This window comes from Carya illinoinensis, chromosome 1 (genome assembly GCF_018687715.1).
Source record: "Carya illinoinensis cultivar Pawnee chromosome 1, C.illinoinensisPawnee_v1, whole genome shotgun sequence".
Taxonomy (NCBI): Eukaryota; Viridiplantae; Streptophyta; class Magnoliopsida; order Fagales; family Juglandaceae; genus Carya; species Carya illinoinensis.
In genome coordinates this window covers 53,182,893-53,204,914 of record NC_056752.1, presented here as the reverse complement: position 1 = coordinate 53,204,914, position 22,022 = coordinate 53,182,893, and the positions used below count along the sequence as shown (strand labels likewise).

At 36.7% G+C, this 22,022-nt stretch overlaps 3 protein-coding genes across 4 annotated transcripts; 1 reads left to right on the top strand and 2 right to left on the bottom strand.

Annotated features, from left to right (window-relative positions):
• Positions 1–112: 112 nt before the first annotated feature.
• Positions 113–3,768, bottom strand: LOC122285891 (aspartyl protease family protein At5g10770-like). Its single transcript, XM_043095383.1, has 2 exons — positions 3,394–3,768; positions 113–1,720 (listed from the first exon to the last, which is right to left on the bottom strand). Exons 1-2 carry the CDS (start codon positions 3,557–3,559, stop codon positions 447–449), a joined length of 1,440 nt encoding a protein of 479 aa, XP_042951317.1. The 5' UTR covers positions 3,560–3,768; the 3' UTR covers positions 113–446.
• Positions 3,769–5,899: 2,131 nt separating this feature from the next.
• Positions 5,900–15,449, top strand: LOC122285849. 2 transcript variants are annotated; one of them, XM_043095382.1, is made up of 7 exons: positions 5,900–6,194; positions 6,728–6,788; positions 12,121–12,363; positions 12,476–12,649; positions 12,752–12,858; positions 14,064–14,389; positions 14,656–15,449. In XM_043095382.1, the coding sequence occupies exons 3-7, from the start codon at positions 12,160–12,162 to the stop codon at positions 15,258–15,260; spliced, it is 1,416 nt and encodes a 471-aa protein (XP_042951316.1). In that variant the 5' UTR covers positions 5,900–6,194; positions 6,728–6,788; positions 12,121–12,159; the 3' UTR covers positions 15,261–15,449. The 2 variants fall into 2 exon arrangements, with proteins under 2 accessions (XP_042951316.1, XP_042951315.1); XM_043095381.1 differs by lacking the exon at positions 6,728–6,788.
• Positions 15,450–15,650: 201 nt separating this feature from the next.
• LOC122286043 (protein HEADING DATE REPRESSOR 1-like) lies at positions 15,651–19,063 on the bottom strand. The gene is made up of 3 exons (XM_043095394.1): positions 18,795–19,063; positions 16,203–16,531; positions 15,651–16,098 (listed from the first exon to the last, which is right to left on the bottom strand). Exons 1-3 carry the CDS (start codon positions 18,904–18,906, stop codon positions 15,898–15,900), a joined length of 642 nt encoding a protein of 213 aa, XP_042951328.1. The 5' UTR covers positions 18,907–19,063; the 3' UTR covers positions 15,651–15,897.
• Positions 19,064–22,022: the final 2,959 nt, after the last annotated feature.

Sequence of the window (22,022 nt, the reverse complement as noted above, 5' to 3'; positions counted from 1 at the left end):
GGAAACTCCTTTAATTATCATTTTACTTTTCACTTTCGTTCATGATTTGAAACATGTTGCAATTTACTCACCCAATTAATATTTAACCGTTAGTTAGTTGAGTAATAGGTGATGTAGTAAGATCTCAACTGTTATATCTTAAAAAGAGGAGTAAATTTTTTATATATATATATAACCTTAATTTGGTGGGCAAAATTATACAATATTTCAGACTCTTTTTGGTCTCCACATTAGAAAGTAACATGTAATATGTTGTACATGAATCATGATGATCTTCCTCCATATATATGTTCTAGTTTGTGCATGGTTTGAACTGGGGGAAACTATATATATATATTACTCCTAAATTTTATTGCCATTAATGATAAATATAATAGCTTGGCGCCGCTTGGAAGAATTGTATTCACATCAATTCACCTGTTTTTATCATTATGATCTCCTGTTCATTATATGAAACTGCAAGTTTCTCCTGCAAATCCCAGCTCTGACTGTTTAATATCATATACAACCCTTTGGTTCTTCTGTTGATAGTTCCCAACAATACCAACCTCATCTTCATAGGAGAGACTTGCAACTGCGAAACAAACCTGAGATGCATCACTTTTTACGACATAAAGGATGCCTGTTACATCCACATTCAGCTCAGCATTACCCTCGAAGTGCAATTTTAGTGTAGGAATATTCACTTCCGAATATCCACTGAGGTTGAAGCAAGTGTCCAAGATAGAAAATCCTGGTGCTGGAGGAAGCCCAGACATTTGTTTCAGAAACTCCGCTTTCACAGCCTGGTAAACTGATGGAGCAAGCCTTGAAATAACAGTCCCAGAATCGATCAGAATTCTGCCATGAGCTAGACTTGGAGCTTGTACAGCCACCCCACCGATGCTTATGCCAGTAAGGTTGAGAAAATAGAAGTTGGACAACTGCGGATTCTGAACCATTCTGGTGTAAGAAATGGGAGTGGAATTCTTGAATACCGAAGAATCTCCACCCATAACCAACGATCCAGAAGCCCCAGCTTCAGTGGAAGGTAAGCAGTAGGAGAAAACCCCTCCAAATAAGGCAGAACTTTGAGAGATCACTGAGACATCGCTCCTTCCCAGCCCCATGAGACCTGAAGCTCCTCCAAAAAGACCTTTATTGTTCCGACCACAGCCGAATAGAAAATCATTCACAGGAGTTGCTCCGAGGTTAAGGTGGTCACGAGCTAGCTCGCCCTTAGTGTAGGACCCATCTCCATAGTTAACGACATAGTTACATGAAGAAGGTTGGTTGCTTCCACACAGGGGTGAATTCCAAGAAGCAGATTGAATCGACCGACATGCTGGTGAATTGCACAAAATTGATTGGTATGAGGAGGATGCCGAAGGGTTGAAGAGAGGTTCTTTTTGATTGTAACATGAATTGCAAGGCTGGCATTGAACCCACGTCAAATCGCTTCCCGTGTCCACAATAACTGTCATATTTCGGCCTCCCAACCCGATGGTTACGATATAGTTTAGTGTCTCAAGTTCTATTCCAGAAGTTAATGGGATTTGAGCTTTGGACACATCTTCGACACCACCGGACGCGGCTTTGTTTCGTATCCGGGATTGTAGTAACTTGACATGAGAATTATCCAATATCAAACGTTTTTGTTGCTTCTCACTCCAGTCGATGATCTTTCCTGAGCAGTAGTCTCGGTGTTTCATTTCCAATATAGTTGCACCATTCTCCCTCCCTACTTCTTAAAAGAACTGGATTAAAAACCGATAGATTTTGCATTGATTTTTCGCGATGACAACAAGTCCTAAAGAAGAAGATAGCAGTCCTAGCTAGAAATTATTAAGGATGAGCCAGCTGAATCATGAATACTAAATATCAAAGCACTTAATCCAAAATTAGTAGATTCCACAATTCAAAGGAAAGTAAAGCAACGCCAAGATATATATCCTATATATTAATTATCAAGACATCCGTTCCAGCTACTTCCAAGCCCAGCTGTGGCGGATACGTAAAAGGCTAGCGCACAAAGTCGGCCATATATTTTCAAGCCAGGACGATCTCTGTCAACTTGCAAAGCCAAAATAACAAAATATATATACATGCAGGACTCTCAGTGTCGGTTCATATTCGTCGCTGTACGTGGAGTACTGCCGCAGGGCATAAATCGGAGAAAAAAACTGAAGCTTTTAAGCCGATTAATGTCTATGTAAAATAGATGCAACACTCAAAGTCGGATTTGACTAATTAATTGTAATAGATGATATTATTTTACCGATTGTTACGAGGCTCCATGAGTAGTAATTATTTGTAATCATCAGAAACTCATGAACACGTTGAATTATCATCTAATCATAATTGAAATTACTTAACTAACCTTTCACTAGTTCAAGCAATTAATCAATACCAACCTAATACCTTGAAGAGAGAGAGAGAGAGAGAGAGAGAGCGCAATGATAGTTTTTACTTTTTCCCCTAAAGCAATGGCAGAGTCACTTTATGGTGAGGAGAAACAGTTACCCCCATTGAAATGTTAAGAAACAAATTAATTAAGAAGGAAATTAAAGAAAATCATATTTTTCAAAGTTGGTCTTCGTTTATGTAGTTAAAAGACAAAACAACAAACCCCCGTGATTCTAAATATGACTTTAGTTTGCAGAAACAGATCAGGGAGAGAGCTAAAGAGGAATTAAGTTTAGAGCGGGCAGGGGAAATTAAATAAGAAAGAAAATAAATCATGAAAAAGAGGAAAAACAAGAAGGATAAGAGAAAAAATGATCTAGGAAATTTTTTTTATTTTTTTTTATTTCTACACTTGTGGACGTAATTAGTGTAAAATTATTCAAGCCCTTTAAATTTCTAATTAAATTGACATTATTTAACAGATATGACATTATATCTGTTAAATTAATTATAACTTACATTGAAGGAGTACGTACATGGTTTTTATTTCTCTGGTGTATTTGATTTATTTGTTCTTGACAGTGTATTATAAGAGTTGGACTTGATTCTTTTAGGCCTAATTTAATACCTATGATCTTATAAATAATGTATTTATTGATTAGATATTACAGTGGTTTAAGCATTGATTGATTTAGTGATACTCGAAGTTTTAATTCTTACTTCCCTTTACTTACCCCCCAAAAAAAAAAAAAAAAAAAAATCAGTAGTTCTATAAATTAAGGACTAATCATTTAGGATATTTTTCGAAGATAATGCCAGCCCATGTATTTAAACATCTGTCCTAAAGCATAAAAGCAGTCAGACTAGAGAAGAAAGCAATCGTTGATAACAAATCTCAAAGTGGAGAATAAAACAAAGTTCTAAAAGCTATATCCAGCTATATATATATATATATATATATATGTAAGTAGTTTATGAGCTTTACTTTTTCCCTTTGCCAAAACTCACTTGATTTCCGGGAGATGCAACTCGGTGTACCATTTTGCTGTTTCCATTGAAAACTTTGCAGGCTGAGGACCTTCTTCTCTTCATAACAGTGGACCCCATTTGCAATGCTGAGGTAAAGAAAAAGAAGAGAAAGCATCAAGGGGAAAAGAGGCAATGCATCCACCATTGTTGAGGGAAAGTACTGAAGAAAGATAACAAATGCGTTTGCCGAGATCAGAACGGAATTAGGAGAGAGCAAGAACAGTGAGAGGTATAGAGAAAGAAGGGGAGAGGGGGAGTTGTGTGGACAGAGTCTTGGGAGTTGGAGTTTGGGTTGAGAACAAAAGAGAAATGGCTGGCCTTAGGACCCACCAGTGCATGAGAAATTATTGGGGTTTCACGTGCACATATTGGGGGAGGGAGGAACAAAATGGGCTGCTCTGTTTATATGTGAGTGGGATTGACAACTTGTGATTACCAACAATTTTAGTGGTTTAGTGAGCTTTCATTGATAAGGACTCGCCCATTCACGGAATCGAACTGTCATAACATATATATATATATATATATATATAGAGAGAGAGAGAGAGAGAGAGAGAGAGAGAGAGGTGTTTTGCGTCTTATGTATATGAAACATTGTCTGCTATGATGGATGCATGCATGCATGGGACTTGGGAGTTGCAGATGTCACTTGTACGTTTGCATATAGTTTTCATGCTTTGCTTATTGCAAGGGATAGAAAGATTATACGGAAAATAAAAGCACTGATCATATCAGGTTTTCATGATCCTGTGCATGCATTACTTCAATGTATAAACGAGTATCAAGCTGCTTTCTGGTTTTCTATGTTTGTGACAGCAGTGTCATTTATCTCAAGCTGTAAGAAAATAGTTTTTAGATGAAGTATACGAAGAAATTTATTAGCCTAACTTATTACATAAATTGGTTAAAAAAAAAAAGAGATTTATTCCAACCTTATAAATATGTTCAAGACCTGTTTACAGATAATGTGAGATTTATTATTCAACACCCTCTTTCATTTGCAGGCCAGTATTGTTTCTGATCCTTGTTACGAGTAAATAGTGTGGGTCCCATTCGTCCTGTGGTAGACTCTAATATCATGAAAAAATTATTAAGTTTGATTTATCTCATTAAACCGGTTCAAAAAGAGAGGTTTGCTCTAACCTTATAAATATACAAAAATTCTATATGCAGTCATTTTTGTGCACTCTTTTGTGCACTCCAGTGATATGATTGGTTGGATATTAAAAAAAAATTAATCCAGTTAATCATATCAGTGGAGTGCGCAGGAAGTACGCAAAAATGACTGTATGTAGCATTGCTCATAAATATATCCAAGACCTTATTCACATGCAATATAGGATTTATTCCTCAACAATATATATGTATTTGCTTCACGTGAGTAATCTTAGCTACAAGCTCCAAATAAATAAATTCCGTACAAGTCTTTTGTAAAAAAATAGATCCATTAATAAAAAATTATTTTTTTATATTTTTTAAGATGAAGTTCACTTTTTTACAAAAGCTTGAGCGATAAGTAGTAGGGTTTGTATAAATAATAAAATAAAATAAAAATAAAAATAATTTTAAAATATATAAAGGATATGACATGAAATAATGAGTAGCATCCTACTATACAAATCATTTATCTATTATAGAACCTTATCCCTAAGATGAAGTATATACGAGACTCTCGAATCTTTGGAGGAATTGATGTTTCAAGATTCCTTTCCTAACATTAGGCCGCTGCTGCTGTTTTTTATTTATTTATAATTCTTTTGGGCTGAGAAATTGATCGAGATTCAGATCTATCGAAGCCCAGCAGATAGGTTCCTCAGCCCAACTTATGAACAGTCCAGAAATAAATTTTAAGCCCATTAAAGTCATGCTAAGAGTTCCGTCAAGCTGGACCTCTAGTGATGCTATTATATCTCTCTTTATGCCGTTGGGCTACTAAGACCCAATGACTAATATTCAATTATTATAATAAAAAATATTTTTTAATTGTGCTGGATGGTCAACGAAACACGACAAAGTGGATCCTGTCTTTCCTTTGGCAAGTGGCCAAGTGCATCTTGTCTACTATCTAGTGTTAACCTTATCCACAAGGATAAAGATCTGTCCTACGTGTCAAACACCTCCACCAGATGATGCCACGTAGCGTTGCCAGCCAATCACCTTAACTGCAACTATAAGACAAGAGGAAACACACCCCGAACGAAGGTTCACGAACAGGGCCCCGCATTTATCCGAATTCCATGCGTGGGCGCACGTGTCACCTAGACCCTACCAAACAACTCATAGCCCACACCTCACCATCCCTCAACCACCACACCAATAGACAAAATTACCGCCCACAAGAGGGACTTGTGCCGCCCGTTTCAAGGACATTTCAGTAAAATCGAGAAGTGCATCGCTGTTCATCTTTGACCACGTGGCGATTCTTTCGTGCACGCGTAGCGCCCGTGAGTCGGCTGAGGCTCTATCAAATGAAAGCTTCCCTCTTCGTCTCTGTCATTGTGTTGTTTAGACCCCCTCTCCAGCGCCTAAAACAATCCCCTGTTCGCCGTGTCAACTCACCGAATTAAATTCCCTGCCGTTCGTGATTGGAAGATATCGTTGCGTCTCGCTCCGTTATTGACTGACTCGCAGCTTGCTAGATGGTTCAGTTAATGAATTCCGGGATGGAATCGGACACCAACTGCCGGAAAAAGCTCGGGGTGAAGCTGGAGGCTGATGACTCGTTAGAAGATCAAATCGGCCCGCTTAACAAGCGATCCAAAACCGAATCGTGTCCACAGGTTTTGAGTTTTCTCCGCTCACATTAAATTCCTTTTATTTTCCCACGCTTCCTCAGCAACCAAAAGGAGCAAACTTTTCTGGTTCCGTTTGTTTTCTGCAAGATACAGTGGCTAACGATATCTTTTTATTGCACCTTAATCTTTTCTGGTTTTCTACTACCAATGGCTTAATACCTCATTTCCGTTTCTCTTTATTACACCTTTTCAGCTATTGAACAGAACCCTGTTTTCCTCACAGCTTATTATGTTTTCTTTGATGATAAATAGTTAATTGTGTTGGTTAGTTATGATTTCATTCTGATGATTTCTGAGACCCTCCTATGCTTTATTATCAACCTAACAGAGCTAATTGAGTTCATTTTTAGTTTCCCTCCCTCCCAACTAACCAGACGCCAGACGGTAACATATCCCAACTTCCTTTTACGGATAGAGCTGCTTGTATTAGCTTCTTCTTAGAGCTCATCGATTGTTCGTGTCACCAGTGGCATAAGTCTAATTTCCTTCTTTTTTCCACTTTTGAATTTGCCAAACAGAGTTAACACAGACACACAGTGACACACCCCTCTTGCAAACGAACATAGATTCACTTTGCTGGTTAGTTATCATGCTAGATTTATCATTTCTATGCGCCATGCGTTAGATACTTTCTGTGCTTCCTCAGCAACCAAATAGTGGCATAAATGTTGTTCTTTATGTTAGGAGGCTGTGGTACGGGACACACAATTATAATTGAAGTAGAAATGAGAAAAAAATGAAAAATAATGAACAAGAAAAATTTTTTGTGGAAAAATCTTTAAACTAATTGGAGCAAAAATCTTTTACGGGTAAATTGTAGAAGGATTTTACTATAGCAAAAATGATTACAAGAATCTTTCTTAAATAAGGAGAGCACAATTGACAATACTCTCTCTTATAAGAGGAGAAAAATACTCTCTTATAAAAGGAAAGATAATATTTAAGAGAAATTTTACTATTTTTTTCTCTAAAAATTCTCTCTCTCTATATTTTGCTTCCAAAAATGGGATAATATTTTGAAGAATAAAAGCATGTATATATAGGAAATAAAGGTTGTGGGAATATGGCGGTTTGGTAATGTGAATTCAAGTTGGAATAGCTTGATATGTGCTGTCTTTTAAATTACAAATAACCTACTATTTTTGACCAATTCTAATGCTTAATAGAGAAGAAAAATGCTTCTTATCCTCTTATCCATTTTTTGACAGTTTAAACCCACAAAAATGGCTTAACCACCACATATCTCCCACTCAAAGTCACTTTTGTAATCCTTTTATCTTTTCTACATTTTACATCTCCATGCCGCTTACGTATCTGGTAGGCCCAAGGAGGATTGACACCAGATAAACTTGTCATTACTAATTTGATTTGTTAATATATCTGCTAGGTTGTCTTTTGTATGGATTTTTTGTATATCCACACTTCTTTCTTCTATCTTCTCACAAACGAAGTGATACTGAATTCATATGTGCATTGTCTTTGAATGAAATGTTAGATTCTTTGCCAGATGCAAAGCACTTTGACTATCACAAAATAGAGCAATCTTCTCTTGTATGTGTCTGAGCTCCTTCAATAGCATTTGCAACCATATTGTCTCTTTGCTAGCTTGTGTAGCTGCGACATATTCTGCCTCCGTCGTAGAAGTAGCCACAATAGACTGCAATTTTGAAACCCAGCTTACAGCTCCTCTAGCAAGAGTAAACACACAACTTGAGGTGGACTTGCTCTTGTCAAGATCACCTGCATAATTTGAATCAACATAGCCTCTGACAGTAAAGTCTGACCCTCCATAACATAATGCAACATTTGAGGTATCCTTGACATATCTCAAGATCCTCTTTATAGCACTCCAATGCTCTTTACCAGGATTCGTCATGTATCGACTAACCACTCCCACTGCTTGTGCAATGTCTAGTCTTGTACAAACTATAGCGAACATTAAGCTACCCACTGCTGATACATACGGTACTCGAGACATTTCCATCCTCTCTGCTTTATTGTTAGGACTCATACTTGAGGATAACTTGAAATTAATAGGAAGAGGTGTAGAAATTGGCTTACAATCTTGCATGTTGAAGCACCGCAAGATTTTTTTCAAATAATTTTATGAGAAAGTCATATCTTCCTATTATTTATGTCTTGATAAATTTGCATCTCTAGAGTCTTGTTTGCTGGTCCCAAGTCCTTCATTTCAAACTCCCTAGCTAACTGTGCCTTTAAGTCTGTAATACAATCTTTGTTGGGGCTTGCTATTAACATGTCGTCAACATACAACAACAGAATAATGAAATTACAATCACCAAATCTCTTGTAGTAATCACAAGGATTTGAACTATGTTTGTTGTATCCAAAACTCATGATAAAGGAATCAAATCTCTTATACTAATATTTCGGCGCCTGTTTGAGACCATATAGAGGTTTGTTCAACCTGTAAATGAAGTTCTCTTTTCCTTTTTTTTAAAAAATTTCTGGTTAGAGCATGCAAATCTCTTCTTCAAGTTCTTCATGAAGAAATGCAGTTTTCACGTCCAATTGCTCTAAGTACAAGTCAAATGTAGCACGCATCGCCGGAACTGCTCAAACTGTAGTGAGTCAAACAACAGGAGAGAATATTTCGTTGAAGTATATGCCTTTTTTCTAAGCGAATCCTTTCACCACCAATCCAGCACGATACAGCTCCACTTGGTCATTGCCGTCTTGTATGATCTTGTAAATCCATTTGTTTCCAATGACCTTCATTCCTTGCCGTAATGGAACAAGATCCCATGTTTTTTTTTTTTTTTATGGAGAGTTTCAATTTCTTCTTGCATTGCTACTATCCACAGAGAAGCTTCTTGGCTTTTTGTAGCCTCATGGGAAGTTGACGGCTCTCCATCTTCTGTTAGTAGACAGTATGCGACATTTCCTTCCATGATGTACTCTAAGTGCCAAGCTGGTTTTATTCTCTCCTAAGTTGGACGTCGAACTTGTGGAGTTGCACGCTCAACTTGTTCTTGTTCTTCGTGCTCTAATTCTGCTTTAGAAGAAACTTGAAATGTAGTAGTCCCTGGTTTCTCTTTTGAAGTGTTATAATTTTCTTTTTCTTGTATTTTATCTTCTACAAATATAACATCCTTGCTGATTAGCACCTTGTGGGCAGCGGGATTCCACAGGCGATACCCCTTGACTCCATCAGCATACCCTAAGAAAATACATTTCCTACATTTTGGATCTAGCTTTGATGTTTATTGGGCGTTGTATATAATATAAATAGGACTTCCGAATGTATGTGAGTAAGAATAATCAGTTGGCTTATTAGTCCACATCTCCATCGGCATTTTCAGATCAATTGCAGTTGATGGTGACTGATTGATCACATAACTAGCAGTCTTGACTGCTTCTGCCCAAAATGACTTGGCCATTCCCGCAGTTCTCAACATCGCTCTTGTCCGTTCTAACAAGGTTCTGTTCATCCGCTCTGCTACTCCATTTTTTTGTGGAGTGTATGCCACTGTGAGTTGCCTTTTGATATCTTCTTGTTGACAAAAGCTATCAAATCCAACACCAATATATTCTCCTCTATTGTCTGTCCTTAAACACTTGATCTTCTTTTCAGATTCAAGCTCAACCCGTGCTTTGAATATTTTGAAAATTGGAAATACATCTTCCCTATTTTTTATTGGATACACCGAATATCTCCTGGAGTAATCGTCAATAAAAGATAAAGTAGTATTTTGCTCCTCCTAGGGACAAAACTGGCACTTGCCAAATATCAGAATGGATTAGTTCTAAGATAGCTTTGCTTCTAGCAGAGGAGCTGCTGAATTTCAATCTGTGCTGCTTACTAGTAACACTGTGCTCTCAAAAGGGTAATGAAACCTTTTTGAGCTGGAAGAAGCTTTTGTTCAGCAAGAATCTTCAAACCTCGTTCCAACATGTGGCCAAAGTTACGGTGCCACATCATTATTAATTCTCTTGCCGAACTTGCCAACACAGTGGATGCTTCTCTTTCTTGTTGTGTTTCTCCTTTAAGCATGTACAAATTTGCAATTATCTTTTCTGCTTTCATCATTACAAGTGCGCCTTTAACTATTTTCAAGATCCCATTTTGAATATGGGTTTTACAACCCACTATTACCTAATTGTCCCAAAGACAACAGATTTTTCTTCAAGCCTTTCACATCATACCTCCTGGATGGTGCGAGCCGTATCATCACATATCTTCAATTTGATGGTACCAATACCAGCAATCTTCAAGGCATGATCATCTCCCATGAACACAGATCCTCCTGAGATAGGTTCATACTGATGGAACCATTCTCTCTGAGGAATCATATGCCGTGTTGCTCTCAAGTCCATAAGCCAGACATCAGCAAATCTTCTTCTGCCTACAGTAACTGTTGTTGCCTAACTATATAAAATTTCACCATCATTTGATGTGTTTGCTACACAACCATGAGCTTTTGACGACTCAGGACCTTTTCCTTTGGCTTCTTCGTTCTTCTTGAGATGACAACTCTCCCTTTTGTATTGTCATTTCTTGCCACAATGATGACACTTGACATTCTTCTTACTTTTAGATTTTGATCTACTCTAATTTTGACTCCCATTGGGGCCACATTCCGTTGATCTCCCTCTCCTCATTGCCAAAGCTTCGGCTTGCTGTGAACCTCTCGGTCTATCTTGTATGCTTTTGCGCCGACTTTCTTCTTCAAGAACCGTAGCTATAATATCATTAGAGACTAGAACTTCAATGTTGTTGGTTAAGTTGATGATGAGTTGATCATACGAATCAGGTAGACTTTGAAGTAGAATTTCAGCATGTTCACCCGTCTCTATATTATGCCCCATTGCTATGAGCTGTGAAAATAAAGTGTTGAGGGTGTTGGTGTGGTTTGTCACCATAGTTGACTTCATCATCAGAAGGGTATAAAGTTTTCTCCTCAAGAAAATTTTGTTATGTAGTGATTTGACCTTATACAATTTTGTCAAAGTATCCCAAATCTTTTTTGCTACATTTTTCTCCGCCAGACTTGACAATACTCCATCGGCTAGTGCTAGGTGCAGATTAGCAATAGCATTGTCATCCATCTTGTTCCACTTGCCGTCGTCAGTGATCTCATCGGGCCTATCTCCAATTGACGCCAAGCAGTTATCTTTCATCAAAACTGCTTTTATTCTCATTTTCCACAATGAGAAATTACTCCCATTGAACTTCTTTATTTCGTACTTTGTCGCCATTATTGAATATGTCTCCTTTCCACTAACTAGATTTAACTGTAACACGAAAAACTGGCTATAAACCTGGCTCTGATACCAATATGTGGCGGTAAAGCCACTTTTATGGGGCAAAGCTGTCAACAAATGAATAAAGATGATAAGAAGCATTTTTGTTCTCCATTAAGCATTAGAACTGGTCAAAAGCGGTGGGTTATTTGTGGTGTAAAAGACGGCACATATCAAGCTGTTCCGACTTGAATTCACATTGTCAAATTGCCATATTCCCACCGCCTTCATTTCCTATATATACATGCTTTTGTTCTTCAAAATATTATTCCGTTTTTGGAAGCAAAATGTATATACATAGAGAGAGAGAGAGAGAGATGAGAGTTTTTAGAGAGAAAAATAGTGAGGTTTTTCCTAAATATTGTTTTTTTTTTATAAGAGAGAGTATTGTCAATTGTGCTCTCCTTATTTGAGAGAGAAATTATTGTAATCTTTTTGCAATAGTGAAATCCTTCTAAAATTTGCCCGTGGAAAATTTTTGCTCCAATTAGTTTGGAGATTTTTACACGTAAAATTTTTGGTGTTCATTATTTTTTATTTTTTTCTCATTTCTACTTTAGTTGTAATTGTGTGCCCCGTACCACAATGTCCTAACACTTTAAATGTCGGAATTGTTTACTTTCTTGCATTGTTTTTTTCCCAACAGTGGAATTCAGGACCTGGCGCCTTGGCTATCCCTCCCTCAATGTACAATCCCCTGGATGAGCCAAGCCCACTTGGCTTGCGTCTCCGAAAGAGCCCGTCCCTTTTGGATTTGATTCAAATGAAGCTCTCTCAACAGAACTCTTCAAAGTTGGCCAACGTGGACAAAAAGGATCACAAGGGTACTAATGATAAGCTCAAGGCTTCAAACTTTCCAGGCTCCATTCTGAAAATTGGAACGTGGGAGGTATATTTACATTCGTTTCTGGACTCAATTGAGATTGAAACTCTTACGTAGAATACATTCTTTTGGCAAACGTTGTGCTTAGTGTTGATTTTTAAGTTCTATGATGTTGCAGTATAAGTCGAGGTATGAGGGAGACTTGGTGGCAAAATGTTACTTTGCGAAGCATAAGCTTGTGTGGGAAGTTCTTGATGGTGGTCTTAAGAATAAAATTGAAATTCAGTGGTCAGATATTGTGGCTATCAAAGCAAACTACCCGGATGATGAACCAGGAACTTTGGATGTTGTGGTAATTCATATTTGTTTGTATCATTTGCATTTTTTTTATTATCACTATCGTCTATATGTAATTTAGATTTTGATTGTAGTTTGGTGGTGTTGTCTGATACAGCTGGCCAGGCGGCCCCTTTTCTTTAGGGAGACAAACCCACAGCCTAGGAAGCATACCTTATGGCAGGCAACATCAGATTTTACCGGTGGACAAGCTAGCATACATAGGTACTGCACAAATACCAGTCTTGCCATGGTATTAATCTGTCTCATTAGATCTCTAAGTCAGCAAGTGACTGAATGAGCAAATATGCTATAGGTGTTAGCCTGTTTGGAACAATTAAATGATCATATTTTGTAATCTTTGTAACATGATCAAAGTACTGAAACAATTGGAATATTAAGTTCAATAAGTAAGCTAGCTTACTGCATATATGTAGTTAATCTCCTGAGTAACACTAATATCCATTGATACTTCAACTTGTTAGAAGAGTGTTGTTTCATAGATCCACCATTTTTGAGTTTGCATAAGCATCATTTTTCTTCAATACTTTGATCTAATCCCTATTTATGTAACCATTTTATTATTTAAATTCTTTGTTCTTTAAGTAATAAAAGGGTGCATTTGGTACGTTCATGGGAAAAATTGCTAATTGTAGCAAACAATTACAAGAACCCAAATGCTCACTTGTGGACCATTAGAGCATGGAATGTGCTTGAAAGTAAGCATTGTTCTTATTTTGCTGTGAAGTATTGCTAGTTTCCAAAAGCAAGCATTGTTCTTATTTGCTGTGAAGTATTGCTAGTTTCCAGAAATTGGGTAATAGGTTAGTAACTTTCGCAGACATACTGTTGGAAATTGATGGCTAGATTGGTCTGGCATCATGTGAAAGTAGGAAGGTAGTTTCCTGCTTAATCAAAATATTTTGATCTGGCTCCATTAAATTAGGATGTCCAAAGGGCCTCTTTGAAAAATCAGGGGAAGCTTCAAGTGTCTCCCTCTTGTCTGCCTCATTTATTAGGTTTTGTCTATCAACTAACACCTTGGGTCCTTGTAAATTATATTCTCTGTTAACTTGGATTCATACAAATTGATTTATTGCTATATTGAAGTCACACATTTTCCTTGCGACAGTTGCTTCTCTAATATGTTCTTGTAGCCAAATATTTGGTACTGTTTTTACAATGTATTTATTAGAACGCTTCTTATGAAATACATAAAGATTTATCCATTCCTCCATACTTCAGTTTACAGTTGTTTTACACGCAAGCAGTTCTATTGGCTTCTGCTTCTTTTTAATGTTGGTAAAATATTAATGTAAGAAGGGATTTCTTTAGCATAATGCAAAAATAGCATGAATCACTACTGTTTGTTGTATAATTAGGACTCCAAATATGCGATGATGCTGATGTAGCTTTTGATATTGTCACAGGCGACATTTTCTGAAGTGCCCACCAGGCACACTGGGCAAGCACTTTGAAAAGCTAATTCAATGTGATCCTCGATTATACTTTCTAAGTCAACAACATGAAATTGTGTTAGACTGCCCATTTTTCGAACCGGGAGTAGCTGTGTTTGAGGATCTAAATGAATCCAGCCACGTGTTTGATTTAAATGGTGAAGCGAGACCTGCTTTTCTCGGTTTGGGGGATGTAGCATCACCTTCTCAGGCTCAATCATCATCAACAAAAAATGAACAAGATTACATTGGTAGAAATCTCGAAAATTTTTCCCAGGAAACTTCTTCTCCGAGCTCAGGTAAAATTTTGAGCTTGGAAAGGAAAGTTTTGGATATAATTTCAGCTAAAAGGCCACGTATTCATGTGGCTATACTCTATAGTACTAGAATCTGATGTGATGATAAATGCATTCCCTTCACTTAATGAGTCTCCTTGATGAAATTTAGTTTGCATCTCTAGAAAACAATTTATACCGTATGAGAGCCGTGTTCTGGTTTTTCAATTTTTTTTTCATACAGACACTGCCTTGTAATTGTTCTAGTCTAACTAGTATCTTTTATTTAGTGATGGACACTAATGCAATTGAAGAAATAAGGAGCATTGAAGGCAAGAGTTCGAAGTTGCTCGGCCATTTGGATCAAATCAAAGTGCCTGGATTTCATCCATCAATGTCTATGAGTGATCTAGTGAGCCACATTGAAAACTGTATTGCAGAACAGATGACATCTGAAAATCCCGTCTTTTCTGGCATGAAACAACATGGAATAGACATTCTGGAGGAGATTACACAGTACTTGTTTAGCGACTCTCAATTAACATCGGCTTCTGATGAGCAGTCACTCATGTCAAGGGTCAATTCTCTCTGCTGCCTTCTGCAGAAAGATCCTTCACCTGCACAAAAACTGCAGGCTGAACGTGATGATGATGGTGATGGAAATGCTGATCAGAAAATAGGTGTGGCTGTTGCTGCGGCAGCAAATAAAAGTAAGCCTGCAGATGAATCTCCTGCACCTTGGGTTGAATCCATTGGTGTTTCTGGCTGCAAACAGCCGCAGGCCATGTCAAGGAAGGACTCATTTGCGGATCTTCTTCTTAATCTTCCAAGGATAGCATCTCTCCCACAGTTTTTGTTTAGCTTGCCAGAAGATTCTGATAATCAAGCTAGATAGCGATCCTCGTCTAATCTTCTTATAAGAAGCATGACACTTTAGTTTATTCTGGCCGCTGTGAATATTGTACCTATAGTTCGCTGAAACTTTTAAAGGTTAGGCAAGGAATTTACGTTGATGGAAGATCCTGACATGTTCATATTGCGAAAGCTAGTGGTTAGTAATACCACAGATCTGTATTATCTCGTATGCATGTGTTGGTGAATCCTTCTGCATCTGAGTTTGTGGTGCATCCGACGCAGATACCTTTTCATTCTACGATTTACTACTCTGCCATGTGGATGCAGTCTGCGGTTCACATTGAGGGAGAGATCATGGATGTTACATTGTGAACCACAGTCCACGTACATGGCCGTTTTCATTTTGCTAAACATTGTTAGAAAAACAAAGTAACCACTCGAATGTATAGTTGTAATATAAATGAGATTGGAACTTTGTAGAAACAAAAACAAATCATATCCAATGTACGTACTAGCACTACCAACAATATATAATTAACCATCCAATGTACTAGAACTTCCAACAACCTATGTTTTTATTTATAAGCTTTTGTTTTTAATGAATGCATTGAACTCTTTCCGGACAACCCTACCAAATAATAAACAAACAAACAAACAATGAAACAAGCAAACGACCGCTATGGTTCATCTGGGCCTTCATCCCCCATCGACTCGTCCTGTATCATGTTCATCAACATGGATATCTGCTCTTGCAGCATTGTGTTTTCTCTCTCGATCTCAGTACGTTTGCTTCTTTCTTGCAGAAGCTGGAGCTGCAGGTGTTCTAGGCATTGAGCATCCTCCTCCAATTGCTCATTTAGGCCATCGATCTCCCGGTCCTGCAAAGTGTAAAAAAGGGATGGATCATTTTGTGTTGCAACGGTCATAACATCCATGCGTGCAGTCTGCGGTTGAAAACAAGGTGGGGGTTTCGGAATAGGACCTTCCTGTTCATTTCTTGGATAGCTATCTTCCGCATGCTCTCAACAACATCCACATTGACTAGTTTTCTCTTCTTACCAATTAGCCAGCCTCGGGGATAGCTCGTGGAGTCGAAGTCGGGTGGTGGGAGTAGAGATTCAGCCGATGGTCGCCGGCCATTTATATCCGTTATAGGATCTAATGGTTCAAACAGAGCCTTTCGACGCTCAGAGAGCTCAGAAATTGCAGCGGATTCCTGCACCTTCTCTTCAGTACTCAGAGTTTCTTCCTGTTTGTTGGGTGTTTCATTAGCATTGTCTTCCGTTAGCTTGTCTAAATTCCTCCCGCTAGCTGTTGGAAATAAGTTACTATTCTAGTTCCAACAAACTTAGAGACGCTGGCATATCTATACACTATCAAACATGATAATTGATAAGGAAGCAATGTCGTTATGCCATTTCTTGTATCCCACGTGGTGAATACAAGAAACAATCTTCAATGCTTGAGTGCAGATCGCATCAAACAAAAATTTGGTTTGTTACAAATGCCAACATGCAAAATATAAGAGATACCACTGCCAGCACTAAGCATGCATATGTGTACGTACAAATAATATTGCTAGAATCTATAAAAACCAACTCGAGCGGTTGGAAATCTCGAGGCAAAATTTGATCCTGATCAACATTCTAAAAATGATTTTACTTGCCATGTGTGAAATTTGGTTTGTATTGCAACGTTTTGTCACAACCACAACTGCAGATGCTCTCAACATCGATCTCTAAATGGATTGGGTAAAAATCATTTTTTATTAGCATCTCTAGATCACTTTTAATTTGTATGCTTCGCATTTTGAGTGCATGACTTTATGTATCAATAAGGAGGAAGCTGACAGAAAGCTAATAGGAAATTGCATTAATAGAAATATGCAACTACACGCAAATTATTCCATCACAACCCAATAAGATTTGAGGATAGATCCATCATTTCACGTTTTCACTTCATTCTTACTCCCGACCCAATAATGCATTTCGATATATACTCGAATAGATTTTTATTTTTCAGTAGCTTAAAATACAAAAGGTGCACAGGAAAGAGGGTGAAACATCCAAGCATGGTTGGTGCAAAGTTAGGTATAGAATCGACCTTTCAGTAGGGACTCCAAGAAGTGTAAAACATCCGCTGGAATCCTATAACATTGGAAAAATACAGCCTATGCATACATCAAAAGAAGAAAACCGGTAATAAAGGATAGTCTTACTCGCCATTTCGATCAAAATGTAAGCATTATATATATATATATATATAGAACATACCACATATTATATTGCCATCCAATTATGATCAGTGCTTGGACGTACAATAAATCCCACTTTGCATGTGACATAATGGTAACCAAATTAAGGTCTCCAGGAAACACATTTGGTAATTAAAGCAGTTTCAAGCAAAAGAAAGTTCTACTATACGCACAGGCTGCCTGTGCACGCTAATTTCATTGATGCTGCGAGTATCCGTGCGCGTAACATTTTTTATTTGCAAAAACCAAACAGCCCCGTCAATTGGTGGAAGTGGACACTATTTCCGACATATTAAAATGTGCAATAAAAACGTGATCAATCAATTAATGAATATAGTGTAGATCAAAAGATGAAGCTAGGGCAATATAAACTACGAAACTAAAGTTGGTAGAAAAGGGCTACCTAACCACATGAATCATGCGACATATTGTAACTCACCGCACAGACAGAAAACAAGACAATCTGACCTAACTCAAGCCCCATGTAATCAATTCCAGACCTGCATGTGTTCCTCTGTCAAACACCTTCCCTAATTTAAATGGAAAAACATTTTCGAGAGGTTGTCATATTGCCTATTTTGTAATTAAAATATTTTATTAAGGAATTATACATAGGTAAAGAAAAATAAATAAATAAAATATTCAGACTTCAAAGTAATTAAAATAGGCAATTTGGGCTTAAGCTGAAACAAATGAGACATGGCTAATAAAATAAAGAAATTATAGATAGAAGAAGATTACATAAGCCCAATAAGCATAAAACAGAAATCTGACCGGGTATAAAGAAGTGAGCTTTGTTTAAAGCCCATCCTCCCTCATACTATTACTAGTCTAGACGTGGAATTTAACATAAAATTGTTAAATAAATAAATACACCGATGATTGAGAGAGAGACATATTAATGAGTAGCGTATGTACGAGGAAAGTCTGAAACTTTTGATACTGTTATGTCTTCTCTCTCTCTCTCTGCCTCTATCTTTGAGTGAGGATTGCGGTAGATGAATTCTTTGATGATATTAATCCAATACAATCTATTGGGTTTAGACTGTTTGGATGGAATTTATTTTTACTACTTTTTTTTTGGGGTGGGTTGAGTAAAGTAATCAGAAAGTGCAGGCTGTACGAGAATCTCTACATAAATCTGTAGGAAAAACAAGCTACGCAGAGATCTCCTCTAAAACTAAGCAAATACTACAATCAGTATATGACTCTTGAACTCCAGATTACACAGACAAATTTTCAAGCAGGGATAAGGGTTTGTAAGGTTCTCTTTGGAATTAATCATGCAAATGTCAGAGAGAGAGAGAGAACTGACACTACCTGATCTCTTTCGAGATTTCCAAAAAATTCGAGGAGAAGAGACAGGAGAGAACCCTGGCAAAGCCACATCCACCACCTTCTTTCTTTCCCTAATCGCGTTTTGGTTTTCCATTGAAGAAGAACAGGAAGAAGAAGAAATAAAGAACAAACTTCGTTTATTAGTTATTAGAGAGAGAGAGAGAGAGAGAGAGAGAGAGAGGTTTGATGCTCTTGTTGCCGTTGTTTGTTGGAGTTTAAGAAGGCGATCTTGTTTGTTGTGAATTTGGTTGGCGTTACCTGCAAGAGAAGAGAGAGATGGATAATTGTAAAGACATTATTCCACGGAAAAAGGGACCTCAACGGGGCCCACCTCTTTCGTAAAGGTCTCTTTCTTCGCTTTCCATTCTTCAATATTTTCATTTAACTTATTTTCCGCGAAAGTTCTATAGACCTGGATAATAAGACTTCAATCAATTTTTACCATTGATTAAGAAATTTTAAATTAATGGTAAGGTCTCTTTAAAAATAAGACTTTTCGAAATTTCCGTTTTTTTTTTTTAATATATTTTTTTCATCTTGCATTGCCTTCTATTTGCCAACAAGAGACGTCTTCAATAAAATTGGATCCATTCACTTCCATTAATTTTTAATTACTATTTTCGTTATTTTTTTAAACAAAAAAATTGGTGTCGGCTGGAAAAACTCATTTTGTGTTCATCTAAGATGACGGTGGTCTGTTAAAAAAAACCAAAAAAAAAAAAAAGATGACAGTGGTCTGTGGGCTGAGTTCTTATAGTTTTGAGGGTTGAATTAGATAGATTATAAATGTGTGCCTTAAGTGGTTGGGCTGAGCTTGTATTGGGCTGGACTCCAACAATAACAGGCCCAGAGCGACTTTTAGACTAGGTAAGCTTAGGTTGAACTTAGTCCGCTCCAAAAACAGCCAAAGCAAAAATACTCGGTTATGAGAGAGCAGAGAGATTCCTAAAATAAGTTTTATTATATTTATTGAGTCTTTATTATTTTTTAAAATTTTATTAGAGCTATTTTAATGGTTGTGAATCAGTTTATATGTCGAACCTCTCTTTCATTCTAAATCTTAAAATTTACGAAGAATTATATTTCTAAGCCGGTTGAAGTTACCAACACCACACACCGTGATGTGCGAATCCAGCCTAGTCGCCACGTCATGATTTTTCACTTTCCACCATGGGGTTCGTCCCTTTAAATAGTTTCCTCCTCGTCAGTTTCCTCTTCGTCTCCCTCACTTCCCTCTGTGCGTAGCCCACCAAAATCTCATTTCCAAAATCTCAGAGTTTGTTTCATTGTTGTGCGAGAAAAGGACGATCTGCTGCATCACCGTGCGAGAAGTTGCTCCGCACCCACCAAGCCTCTGTTTTCCCTAGGTGATTTCTCTCTCTCTTTTGCACCTTTGCTAGACCGACACCGGCAAGTTCTCCACCTCTATTTCCTTCACTCTCTAGCTATCTCATGCTCAATTTCTCAAAATTTTGTAGGTTCCACCTCCTAGCCCTCTTGCTCTCGATTTCTCGACATTTTGCAAATTCCACCTCTATTTCTTTCACTTTTTGAATTTTACGCTCACGGTTGCTCAACATTTTGTAGGTTACTCCACCTCCATTTCCTCTATTCTCTTATAATTATCTCAACAAAGATATTGCATATAATGGACTGCTTTTGTTGTCATTTTAAGGTTTTTTCTCCTTTGCAAGCCATCTCTTAAATGCATGACTACTCTATGGACAATGAAGGGTTTTTAACGTTTTGTGTAGTACATAGAGCATTCCTTTTGTTGGAACATGTAGCAGAATGGATGGATACCTATGCTCATGCATTGTTTTTATTGTGCTCATTAAGATTGCCACATCGATTTGTCTGTGCTCATTGTTTTATCCTTTCAAGTTATTGTGTTACTTGAACAAAGCACAATTGGTCAAAGGAGCACAGAGGAGCAACGCTGGAGAGGGGCAATGCAGGGGGAGCAAAAAATTTGGAATGTGCGTGCGTAAGAAGAAATTCAGTAAAACGTTCGTTTTACTATAAGGAAAAAATAAATAAATAAAATGCCACTTCACCCAATATGTAGTGTTGGAGAAGTGAATGCAGATGAATATCAGTACTCCAAATTTAAATATTTGAATATGAAGTTTATAGCTTAAAGCTTGTCTTAGGCAATGGGCGGAACCACATGCATCTAAGAGGGGGCCTTCCAAACTTTTTTGAAAAATCAAGATACATCTTAGTTTTTATTCATAATTTTATAAATATAAAAAATGGCCCATCCAAAAAAATTTATAATCTTCATATATTCTATAAAATTTTAATATATTTAGAAATGTCTTTTCAATTTTTTTCCTGTAGTCTCAAAATTTAGTATAATTCCTATATGTTATTTATTTTCAAGAATGTAGTCTCACCAAAATTAAATTAAACTAAGTTTAGGATAAATAATAAACTTATTAATATGGATCTCAAAGTTTTTTGTTATACAATATTAGGCTTCTTAATTTGAAATTTAAAGTAAAAATAGAAAAAAAAATCATTGAAGATTGGTAATCTATATGGAAGATAGTTAAGAGGTTTTATTCTCCAGACTTCATTGCATAAGAAAAATCTTATTTAAGGTATTTATTATAATATTATTTGCTTAATGTAATATGAAAATATATAGAGTTTATATAAAACTTATAATGAAAGATGACATTCTAAAAATTCACTTGATAGTTTATACGAAGTAAATAAATTCTAAATATTTCATTATAAACATAATGATAGATGCATATTAGTTTTATACATTATCGTAAAAAACCTGAAACACATATTAAGATGTTTTATTTTTAGAATTTTATATTTACATGTATATTGCAAATTATTGAGATATAATTTTATATATATTTATGTTTTTATAATTTTTAAATTTAAATGTGTCGCACATTAGGAATTTTGGCCCCCCCTCAAAAAAATTCCTGGTTCAACCACTGGTCTTAGATTTAATGAAGAAATTCATGGGATTAAGCATATGCTTGATGCTTGTCTGGCCTAGTTTAGTTACACAGATCAAATTATCTCAACTCATCTCATATATTTATTACAATTTTTTTAAACTCCTATGAAAAATATAATAAATAATTTAATTTTTTTAATTTTTAAAATAAAAATAATATTTAACAATATTTTATTTAATTTTTAATTTTTATCTCATTTATTTCATCTATTAACCAAACGAGG